The 12,168-nt window shown below is 43.9% G+C and overlaps 1 protein-coding gene across 1 annotated transcript in view; it reads right to left on the reverse strand.

The window, feature by feature from the left end:
- Positions 1 to 746: 746 nt before the first annotated feature.
- DNAH14 (dynein axonemal heavy chain 14) overlaps positions 747 to 12,168 on the reverse strand; it is a 134,568-nt gene continuing 123,146 nt past the window's right edge. The window contains exons 77-84 of the mRNA XM_088667057.1: positions 10,596 to 10,795; positions 10,028 to 10,203; positions 9,025 to 9,221; positions 7,772 to 7,884; positions 5,483 to 5,616; positions 3,871 to 4,028; positions 1,682 to 1,828; positions 747 to 1,073 (exon numbers count right to left, since the gene is read on the reverse strand). Of these exons, the coding sequence (XP_088523183.1) occupies positions 861 to 1,073; positions 1,682 to 1,828; positions 3,871 to 4,028; positions 5,483 to 5,616; positions 7,772 to 7,884; positions 9,025 to 9,221; positions 10,028 to 10,203; positions 10,596 to 10,795 (1,338 nt within the window). The 3' untranslated portion in view covers positions 747 to 860. The remainder of the gene's footprint in view (positions 1,074 to 1,681; positions 1,829 to 3,870; positions 4,029 to 5,482; positions 5,617 to 7,771; positions 7,885 to 9,024; positions 9,222 to 10,027; positions 10,204 to 10,595; positions 10,796 to 12,168) is intronic.

Genomic DNA, 12,168 nt, shown 5'->3' on the forward strand with positions numbered 1-12,168 from the left:
CCCGCCCGCTTGCGTTCCCTGAGAAAGCCGAGTGTCGGGGGAGGCAGGCGGGAGGCGGCGGCGGAAGAAGGTGTTCCCCCCCACCGCCTCTCGCCCCGCACCCCCAGCACAGAGCGCAACTTCGGGTCTCTGAAGTTGCGTTCAGTGTCGGGGAGGCAGGCGCTGCGGGGGGCTTTTTGCCATTTGCCTTCCCCGAGCCAAGGGGGAGGCAAACTGCGAAAAGCCCCCGGCCGCAGCACCACACTTCGGCTCTGCCACTGGTTTGGCGGCGGTGGGGGAAAGGCGCAGGATCGTTCCTTCGCCTTTCCCCCACCCCTCCCGACAGAGCCGGATCCGACGAAGCTTCTGAAGCTTCGTCCGATCCGGCTCTGTCGTTGGCAGCAGTGCCTGCCTGCCTTCCCCGAGCCAAGAGAGCAAGCGCCGCCGCCACCATTTTCCCCGGAGCCCATAGGAACGCATTAATTTAGTTTTAATGCATTCCTATGGGAAACGGTCCCTCGTTATACGAAATGTTCGTAGGACGAATTGAGTGCTGGAACGAATTAATTTTGTCTAGCGAGGCACCACTGTAGTAAATGGAGTAAGAGGTAAAAAGTGCAGAGCAATAGATATGACTCGTACTATTTGTTCAGTAGGAATGCTACAGATTTGGATGGCTCAGTTGGTTAGAGCATGGTGCTGTTAATGCTTGACACACATAAGTTTAATCTGCTATCATGCTTATATAAATAAAAAGATAAATCATAATGAAAACCACAATAAATACTGTTTATTCTTAAGCATCAGTTTACCAAAACTTCAGGTGGTCCAACAGTCTGAAGAGTATCAAAGTTTAAGGGGTAATTATTTTTTTAATCTTCTCAGTCATCTAGTTGGCATAACAATGCAACACCTCTTGTTATCCAGTGGCTGGGTGCTATAAGACTTGGTAGGTTAACTACTGTTATAAAATTAGTTGATATACCTGTAGAGGACAGTGTTCCTGATCTTTCAGGTGTCCTGTATAGTGGACATTCATAAAGTAGCCAGACTTCTTCCTCCTCTAGACGATGGAGTCTTGCATGGGAGGCCATCTTCAAAAGAAAAGTTTTGATGAATTAATAATACATATTAGCATAACACCGATCTTTTAAGTAGACTGTATATGAGAGGAATATGAAAGAGTAGCATGGAAAACGTACAATATACAGTATGTGCAAGCAACCATTATGCCAAGCAGGAAATCACAGCACAACATAGGCAAACTTTACATATCTGTCTTCTCTTTTAAGGGGGAAAGGGTTCTAGATGTTAGTATGAGCCTCTACCTACAGTACCCATCTGGTGATGGAGCGGTGGGTGGGCTTTTTTCTACATGAGTAGCCTGACAATTGTTTGCACAAGCACGGCACACTGTTAATTCATCATAGATTCAGAACAGCCAGCCAGATGCACCACAACTGCCTTAAACACCAGGCGCATGCAGCATGGACAAGAACGCTTTACAGGTTGAAACTTGGAGTCAGAATAAGGGAGTGGTTGAGAAAAGGAGTGCATAATGTAGTAAAATGATACAATGAAGTCATTTCAGGTATAAATATAAGATTATATAGCTGCTCACAACTTGTAAAATTTGTATCATTAGTGTTACCTGTTGCCACCCTGAGCTCGTAACACAGAATGTACATTGTATTTAAATCACCTTTTTTGGTAAAAAATGTATGTCTGGTAGTGGATAAAATCTCTGGTGAAGCTCAGGTTCATCCAATGCCTTTGTAGTGGGATTCCAGCAAGCACCATCTATGTATAAGCCACAAACTATAACTCCAGTTTCACACCGAGAAGATTCCTGAAAGTCAACAAAAATGATAGATGAATGTCATATGATAGGGTTTTCTTGTTTGTTTTTATACCTATACAGTTTTAGTCCACCAGACTCCACAAAACCTTCAAAATTTAGAACCAGCTATTATGGTGCTGGAGGAGAGACTTGAGAGTCTCATGGACTGCAAGAAGATCTAACCTATCCATTCTGAAGGAAATCAGCCCTGAGTGCTCACTGGAAGGACAAATCCTGAAGCTTAGGTTCCAATACTTTGGCCACCTCATGAGAAGAGAAGACTCCCTGGAAAAGACCCTGATGTTGGGAAAGATGGAGGGCACAAGGAGAAGGGGACGACAGAGGACGAGATGGTTGGACAGTGTTCTTGAAGCCACCAACATGAGTTTGACCAAACTGCGGGAGGCAGTGGAAGACAGGAGTGCCTGGCATGCTCTAGTCTAGTCCATGAGGTCACAGAGTTGGACACAACTAAACAACAACATGATATGTTTTAAGATAGGGAACTTGACCTGGCTGTCGTGGTATCCTGAGAGGCACCTGACCTACTGGTAGCGTTGGCAGGTGGGTCAGTACTACAGTCGTACCTCGGAAGTTGAACAGAATCTGTTCCGGAAGTCTTTTCTATTTCCAAAACGTTCGGAAACCAAAGTGCGGCTTCTGATTGGCTGAAGGAAGCTCCTGCAGCCAATCAGAAACCATGAACGCTTGAGTTCCGAAGAATGTTCACATACCAGAACACTCACTTCCGGGTTTGCGGCATTCGGGAACCAAAACTTTCAACTAGCAAGGCGTTCGGGATCCAAGGTATGACTACTATGTTGGTCAAACAAAATCACCAACAATAGAAAAGGCATTCTTATGTTTCAATTTTTTATGCATTCAGCAATTAGTGAAACAATCCTTTACAGAAGTAGACTGAACGCTATTCAGCCTCCGCGACACCATCCTTCACATCTACGTTCAGTGGTAACCTGTAATATTTACATTTTAACTGATAGGCAACAGAGTAAGATGGTCTTCCTATATGATGCTAAGCATGGCTGAAGCTCAGGAGTAGTCGGTGTGGTGCCCTCAAAGTGCTGCAGGACTACAATTCTCACCATCCCTGGCCATTGGCCAAGCCGGCAGAAAATGAGGGCAGTTGTAGTCCAGCAACATCAGGATAGCACAATGTTGGCTACCACTTCCCAGGTGTTCTAGTACTTTTTAAATGGGCAGAAGGAGGCTGGCCTAACAGAATTTGAACTACGGTAAGTAAAGTGTCTCTTGATGCTCAAATTTGTGTGTGTAGAATCTACGGGTGGCGCTGTGGTCTAAGCCACTGAACGTAGGGACTAGGGCTTGCTGATCAGAAGGTTGGTGGTTTGAATCCCCGTGACGGGGTGAGCTCCTGTTGTTCCTTCCCAGCTCCTGCCCACCTAGCAGTTTGAAAGCACGTCAAAATGCAAGTAGATAAATCGGTACCGCTCCTGTGGAAAGGTAAACGGCGTTTCCGTGCGCTGCTCTGGTTCGCCAGAAGCGAGTCATGCTGGCCACATGACCTGGAAGCTGTCTGCGAACAAACGCCAGCTCCCTTGGCCAGTAAAGCGAGATGAGCGCCGCAACCCCAGAGTCGTCTGCAACTAGACCTAATCATCAGCGGTACCTTTACCTTTACCTTTATAATTACTGAGTCCTGGCAGGAAGTCATTTGAGAGTTGCAGAAAGTGGTTCCTTCTCCTTTGGAAATGAAGTAATTGTGCTTCAGAAGGAAAATACTTTGGCACTGTAGAATTGGAAGGGAATTCACACCCCAGCCTGCCCCCTGCAACCTTCCCCCATAGGATTTTCTTCTCCATGTTGTTTCAGAAATGTGTTCCAGACACTCTTCAATAGTAATATTTACATACTGTAGTATATTCCCAAAATGATCAGAACATACCACATACATTTTCTCGGTATTTTTTATTTTTTAAAAACTTGTATAAGGCCATGAACAATAACTTAGATCAGTCTTCCAAGCTCAAAACTCATTAACCATTATGCTACATTAGCTCTTATTTTCTTACCTTAAATGCTTTGTTTATTATAGCTTCTTTTGCGCTGAAAAATCTAAGACTCTGATCTTCATCCTGAACGAATGGAAGAACTTTGTGGATAAAATTAAGAGAATCCACTGGCAATTCTTCCTGCCGAGCATAATTCTGAAGAATTGCAGTAAGAAATCCTGCAGGAATAAAATACATGTATGAATGTGTGAGCACATGTTGGAACAAGAGGTGTGAGACTAAGCTTTAGCCAGCTTTAGTTGACTAAAAAGGAAAAAAACTTTTTCCACTTTCCCCTCACACTATGCATAACCTCATGCACACCTATCATGTCCTCTTACTCTTTTTCTTAAACTAGAAAGCCCCAAATGTAATCTTTCTTCATAGGAAAGTTGCTCCAAACCTTTGATCATCTTGCTTGCCCTTTTCTGAACCCTTTTCAGCATTGCAATATGTTTTGTACAAACTTTTAAACATATTGTTGCACGCCACCCCAATCTTAGTGGCGCGAGACTCCTGGGGTACCAGGCCTACTTACCAGGGTCTATGTTGGATGATAGGGCACAGAGTAGACTATGGGGTCTTTATGATATAGGCAAGCCCCGGTTTGTGCAGGGCTTGTCTTCCAGGTCACTGCATGCTTGCCTGAAATCATGTGTAACTGAGACACCACATTCTGCCTTCACCTCGCCCTGCCCCACCCTTTTAATGAAGTCTTTTATTACATTTCTGGGTGAGTTCTAGGCATAGGAGCCACCTCCTAGGGGCCATGGGTGCTTCGGCTCCCATAGTTGAGGGGGCAGGGTCTCCACAAAATTGATGGGCATTCCCATTCAAATGGTGCGTGTGTGCTATGTCATGTGACTGATCATATGGGGCGGAGCTTACCTGGGCCCCCACAATATTTTCAAGTTGGCACCCCTGGTTCTGGGTTTGGCACTGTGCGTATTGGTCATGCCTAAAATGGGGGTTGCCTGCATATGGTTTATTTACACATATATACAACCTGAGTTTAGAATTGGGTGTGGGGACTTCCAGGTTTACATTCTAGAAGGGTCCTGTTTCTCTCATGGCTGCTATGTTGGATTCAAACTGTCAATCCACATTGTGTTGTGGCTCCCTTTTCTCCAACTTGCAAACTAATTCCCTGAAACAAAACTATTTTTCCTCTTGCTTACATGAGCCCACTGCAATTCTGAAACTCCTCCCTCCCAACTCTGTATTGTCTTTTGCTAACTGCCCAGGGTGGGGCTTCACCCCTCTGCACCCAGCAGAGAATCTTTGTCTTGTTGATGGCTTCCTATCACCAGCCAGAATGATCCACATATGCTACCCAGCACCGCAGATCAATAAAATCTGTGCCTCAACTGGAAAACAAATTAAGGGGGCAAGTGGCTGGGGCCTCACCGGCACTGCATTTTGCAGTGCACCAAGCCACCCTATGGGGACTTTCTTATTAAAAATAAAAAGTTTTGGAAAAGGGGAGGGACATGAAATCTGGGGCCTGGCCCAAGAGACAAAAGACCCAGCCCCTGCTATGCCAACTTCTAACAATGACCTGGTAGGCAACCATGGTTCCCCACTCCTTATCTACACATTGCTGAAAACAGTAACTGTCCATGAAATTATGTACCTTGTGGAAAGAAGAAAGCTGGAAGCCAAAAGCAGCTGGGGTGTACCTGAGAGCTGCCATCAAAGATGTCAAGTTCCTCACCAGGTTGCAAAGTTGTTTTGGTTAGCTTCTGAAGTACCACTAAATACTGATGCCTTTAAGAATAAGTTTAGAAGTATACAGTTCTACTCTTGAATAAGTGGATATATATATTAATTCTAGTTTTAAATGGCCAGTTAGACAATACAATAAATAATGACAATCTGCACTAGCCAAAGGCATAACCACTATAAAAGTACAATCCGTACACATGTAAGAGTAAATATAAGAGTGTCATCATGCAGCCCCCATTGGAGGATTTCTAGTACCACCTCACAATCCTAGATTTTCATGAAGTCAGTGCTAAGAGCAAAAGGGAAGGCAAAGTGCACAACAGCAGTGGCTATGGCATAGGAGCATAGGGAGGAACACTGTGGGGGGGGGGTGTTGTTGTTTAGTCGTTTAGTCATGTCCGACTCTTTGTGACCCCATGGACCATAGCACGCCAGGCACTCCTGTCTTGCACTGCCTCCCGCAGTTTGGTCAAACCCATGCTCGCAGCCTCGAGAACACTGTCCAACCATCCCGTCCTCTGACGTCCCCTTCTCCTAGTGCCCTCAATCTTTCCCAACATCAGGGTCTTTTCCAAGGATTCTTCTCTTCTCATGAGGTGGCCAAAGTATTGGAGCCTCAGCTTCACGATCTGTCCTTCCAGGGAGCACTCAGGGCTGATTTCCTTAAGAATGGATAGGTTTGATCTTCTTGCAGTCCATGGGACTCTCAAGAGTCTCCTCCAGCACCACAATTCAAAAGCATCAATTCTTCGGCGATCAGCCTTTATGGTCCAGCTCTCACTTCCATACATCACTACTGGGAAAACCATAGCTTTAACTATACGGACCTTTGTCGGCAAGGTGATGTCTCTGGGGGGGGGGTACTTGTTTGAAATAATGGGAGAGGTCACATTAATTTGGCTGATTAACAGTCTATATTCTTGTAAATGTGTTTCTGGGAGGGGGGATTACTGGCTTGTTTGTTTTTGTTTTTATTATGTACTTTGTGATTTTATTCTGTGAATCACACTGGGATCTTCAGACGGGCGGTATACAAATTCAATAAATAAACAAATAGTAAACTGCAAGCTGGTTCAGTCTGGTGAGATGAGCCACAAGGCTTCCGTAAGGTAAAGGTAAAGGGACCCCTGACCATTAGGTCCAGTCGTGACCGACCCCGGGGTTGCGGCTCTCATCTCGCATTATTGGCCGAGGGAGCCGGCGTACAGTTTCCAGGTCATGTGGCCAGCATGACAAAACTGCTTCTGGCAGACCTGAGCAGCACAAGGAAACGCTGTTTACCTCCCTGCTGTAGCGGTACCTATTTATCTACTTGCACTTTGATGTGCTTTCAGACTGCTAGGTTGGGAGGAGCTGGGACCAAGCAATGGCAGCTCACCCCGTCGCGGGGATTCGAACTGCCAACCATCTAATCAGCAAGCCCTAGGCTCTGTGGTTTAACCCACAGCGCCACCTGTGTCCCAAACCTCCAAACCCAGAACCTCCAAACAAGCTCAAGGCTTCCATGGATCCCACCAATTCCTTCCAGCTGGAGGCATTAACCTGTGAAGAATGCCATCCATTATCCAAACAATGGCCTTTCCGAGGAATGAAAAATGGAATGAGAACAACAAGCATACATAACAGTAGAGGTGGTCCTTTCTCCTTTTCCACATGGGCCCATCATCCAGAAGGATGAATTGATTGTTAAAGGAAAAGGCAGGTCTGGGGAAGATTCAGAAGTTACAGCACAACTCTGAATGGAAGTCAGTTATTTGTGAAGCAGCAGTAGCGTCCAAGGTTTACAGAGATATACACACAAAAACTTTAGAGAAAAAGACCCCAAGAGGGGCCTCCTGCACCCCACTACTGATCCAATAACTATGCAGGCTTCAAGGACATAGACTGCCGACTGACTTTTACAGGAAAAATAGAAAATATGGAAGGGGAAGGGAGTGGCTGAGAAATTGAACAGGAGCACTGCAAATGTCAACACTTTGCTGCAGATCCCACATACGTATCAGGTTCAAAATAGGTATTTGCCTGAAATGGATATGTCATGTTCATAATTTGTTTCTGGATTTCTATAGTAGGCATCAGAAAATTTGCAATTCCAATGTATGTTAACTGCGGCATTTCAACTACTCTTGCCAAAGCCATTTCTTTATATTTATATACTTCACCAGAATCTTTACCGTTGCAATATTTTGCATTTTACCTTGATTCCATAAAGGTGATAACTTGTTTAGCCCACATGGAAAAGAAAGTCACTCGTAAAACAAGGTCATCAATCCAGGATCCCAGAGGTTTAAGTGATTTATAGGAATGTTGCTGTTATGTAATAGCAGAACAAACACAATATCATGTTTTTAAAATTTACAAAAATAAAATTGATCATCCATTCTTCCCATTCAGGTAAAAGAGTTGTGTAATCTCTGAGCAGATGCATGCAATAAAACAAAACACTATACAGGACACGGAAGCCCTACTCAACCCCTGGCAGCTGGAAATAGTATGGAAAGCAACAGCTTTCTGTGATTTAAAAGGCATTGTCCACTCAAGCAGTTTTGTTTACTATAGAGGCTAGAAACCCACTTTTAAAAATAAAAATAGACTGCTGAGATTCTGAAGATGTTAAGAATTACTGCCAGGATTCCATTCTGCTTTTGTGAACTGCTATGGAATCATGGTATCGGGACTAAGGGGGATCAGCTGTCTTGGACCTGATCCTCACCAACAGAGAGGAACTGATTAACGAAGTAGAAATACTGGGAACCTTGTGACGAAGTAATCGTGTCATCTTGGGTTTTAAGATACAGAGGCAAGGTAAAGCTGAGTGTAGTCGGAAATGCATTCTGGACTTTAAGACGGTTCTATGACTTGAAAACAGAGACTCTGTATGTTAGTAAAATATAAGGCTGGTTTCAAAAAGCTTAAGGATGCAATCTCAGAGCCTCTATCATCTTGTAGAATTCTTGGATAACAGGTGAGAGCCCTGCAGACAGGCAAATTGTGGTTTGTTTCACATGAATAAACCATGATAGCTAATACAACAACAAACCATGATTTGAGGCTAGCTAGTGAGTGTAGTTAGTTACAGTGAAACAAATCACAATCTAGGGTTGAGATATAGTATCTCCTTTCTGGTTTTCTTTGGTGGACATGCAGAGACTGCAGCGGGGAAGCAAAGAAGGGGAAATCACATTTGGTGAGCAGAAGTCTGTTCTGCTGGTGGACAGCCACAACTGGGGCTGGATGTAGACATATCAAAGCAGCGTTTCAGTTAAACGTGTTGTAAATTTTGTATGAGAAATCGAGTTGGCAAAACCAAAACTCCACAGCGCCATCTTGTGTTGTAGTGTTATAATGCACATACAACACATATAAAGTGCTTTTGGGGGGCCAATGTAGCTAAATCCATAATCTCATCCTATAAGTTTATTTTTTGATTCCCAGAGAAACTTCACCTACCTGCCACAGTTCAGGAACTTTGTTTTTCAATACTGAATCATAAAGCTCGTCTAGTGCTGTGGTGAAGATAATCTCGCCTTTGATACCTTGTTGAAGTCCATGTAATGACTGCATTATTATGGATAATAAATGATTATACCTTTTAATCTCCTGATGTAAGACATTTAGCAAAGTTGAACTCATAAAAGAACTAGGACCTACAATAGAAAATAAGACCCACTGGTTATCTCACTGATAAGTAGAGCAAGTTAGCTGCAAATTTGGGGCACTCCTAAAAGGCAGAAAACTGTCAATTATTGTATTTTTTCTTAGACAGGGGACACTATTTGGATCTTCTGCTCCCGGCTTATTGGTCAGTACCAACTTACAGTATTTACTTATTTAAAACATTTTTAGGGGACCTTTCCAGATAAGTTCTCTAAAAGCAGCATACAACAATAAGAAACACAAAGCAGAAGAATTTCAAAATTATTTTTAAAGTTTAAAAATTACAAAAACTTAAAGACAAGCAAAAACACTGAAAAATATCAAACAGTCAACATAAAATAAGTGTCATTAACCACAGTAATAAAGCAATAAATTAACAGCATATTCAATAAAGCACATCAATTAAAAGTAGCTAGAAACATAGTTGTTAAAAGGCTTAACCAAGAGAGAAGATGTTTGCCTACAGACACACACCCCTGAGCAAATTCTGGACTACCGGTAATTCTTATGCATTTAGTTCCAAGATATTCCAGCTGTGACACAATGCCATAAATTCCTCCTGCTTCCATGTAAGAATACTCACTACCAACACTCAGCATCAAATTGCTGATTAGGAGAAATAACCTAATCTTAGATGTTGGAGTGCTATATATTTTATCATTATTTATTGATTTTATTCCCCACTATGTATTCACAATAATAATAATCAGACCAGAACTATGATATATATACGTATATTCCTTCTTGCAAGATAAAGCTAATTTTCATTTTATATTATGTGAATCAAAGTTCTGACCTTTTGCAACCTTTGCAAGTGCAGCCCAAACTGAGCTTGACCTGAAGCTTTCAAATGTAACCTTTTCTTTGAGTTCAGTTTCAGGTGTCTGTTCCATATCTTCTACAGTCAGTGGTAGCCTGATTTGAATGCCAGATGCTATTTCCAATACTATTTCATCCTGAGTCTTTCTGCCACTAAAACAAACAGATAAACACCCAATGTCTTAGAGATATCAATCATTATCAATCAAGTTAATGCCCCCCTTGTTTCACTGCATGTTGCTCATTGTTCGTTGTCAAATAAATAATCCTAGGCATTCTTTGTGGGGTAGTACACCTGATTTTGTATATATATTACAGTACATATGCAAAAAAATGGTTAATGCTAATATTCTCATGTTTATGTTGTCAATCCTACATGTAATTCCCAGAAGGCGTTGGGAAAATGAACAACTACAGGAAATTAGAAGAGGCGAGAAGCTACAATATGTCAGTAATGGGATATTTTCTCTTCTCTGTTCTATGCTTAACTCTGTTAGTTTGTGGTTATATTCCAGAAACAAAAGAAGAAATCTCCAAAGAGTGACCTGATGATGAAAGTGTCTGTAGTCATTGCTGGTTGAGTCCTGGCAACTGACTCAATAAATAACTGTGCTTGAGACTTTAGGTATGCTCTTTCTGCACAATGATGCATTCCAAAGAGTTCTGGAGAATCGCTCTCTGGAAGAGATCGTAGATAGGCTCTGCAGTCTTTCAAAGTATCTTTTTCAGATATGGGTTGATATACCTGCAAAACCAATGAAAAATGCTTTTCATCTACTAATGTCTTCACCCCACATCCTCATAGAAGAACAATAGAAACCAAATAGAGCCATTGTTCAAGGTAGAACAGAATTCACCTTCAAGAACAGATCCATACAAAGCTAGGGAACATTGCATCGGTAGTGTGAGGGACAGGGGATATCGCGAAGTCCCTCCCCTCCTGAGTTCAAGCCCATCCCCGAGCACAGGGGAAAGCAGAGAGAGTTCCGATTCCAGTGGGGAAGCAGGAAGTCGTGTCCGAGGCTCAGGCAAGGTAGCGGAGCCAGGGTCCCAGGTGGGACAGGAAGGGGCAAATAAGGGGGGGAGACCCATCCCCCCAACTCCGGAATTGCGCAGAAAGAGGAGGGGAAAGAGGATGGGTCTACCAAGGCTTTTGTGCTGGAGAAAGACGCGCCAAAAGCCATTCGGAGGTTCTGAACCCGACTGAACACATAGCTCCGTGTAAATAGTAATGACTCACAGCACTGTAAATACGCAGCACCAATAAAAGAATAAAATGCAGAGCTGTGTAGAGTCGTTACTCTGAAGTAGCCCGCTCCGGCCCCTGTGACAGGTAGGAATGTCAAGTATATTATGAATGATATTTACTTCCTAGTATAGGCCTATAAACCTTCACAGGCAGGATGTATGTGCATTGGGAGATGGAGAGGTAGGAGCTGCCACCCAAAGTGGCAAGACAAGCCAGTGTTTCATGGGTGGGTGGGTGTGTTGCTGCACCTCCAGCCGCTTCATTGCCAGCGGTAGTGCCACCACTCCCCACACCAGCATGCACCCCCCCTCTCACAACTGGAGCAGACAGCCCCCACTGCCACTTCCTCCCTCTTGCCACCAGGAACCTGGCACTCAGTACTTGCCACTGACAGGTGCTTACTGCTGCTAGGTGCTCCTCGGCCCCGATGGCTGCAATGGCACACTCTTCTACTTGCCCTTGGGCCACCATCTTCCTTCTGCTCACCCTCTTCAGGGCAGCCCAGGGGTAAGTAGAGGAGCATGCAGCCACCATCCATGAGCACACCTCTGGGGTTTAGGAGCAGGAGGCAGCAAGCAAGTGCCAGTTGCCAGGTGAGGGGGGGGGGAGGATGTGGGGGACAGCACTGGAATTTTTGCTTCTAATGGAAAGACGTCCTGGGCTGTCCCTGGTTATCAAATATGTCTGAACTCAGGGAATTCACTCTAGGAGAAGAAACAAGGTACTGAAACCATGGTTTGAGCCTGACTGGCTAGAGCATGTGAAAGTTTAAATGACCAGAGTTCCCTGAGTCCAGTCATAACAATTTTTCCATGGCTAGTTCTGCCTTTTTCTCCTCTTGGCAGTGTATATTGGGTTCCAGTCTAGAG

This window comes from Zootoca vivipara, chromosome 3, assembly GCF_965207765.1.
Source record: "Zootoca vivipara chromosome 3, rZooViv2.hap1.1, whole genome shotgun sequence".
NCBI lineage: Eukaryota > Metazoa > Chordata > Lepidosauria > Squamata > Lacertidae > Zootoca > Zootoca vivipara.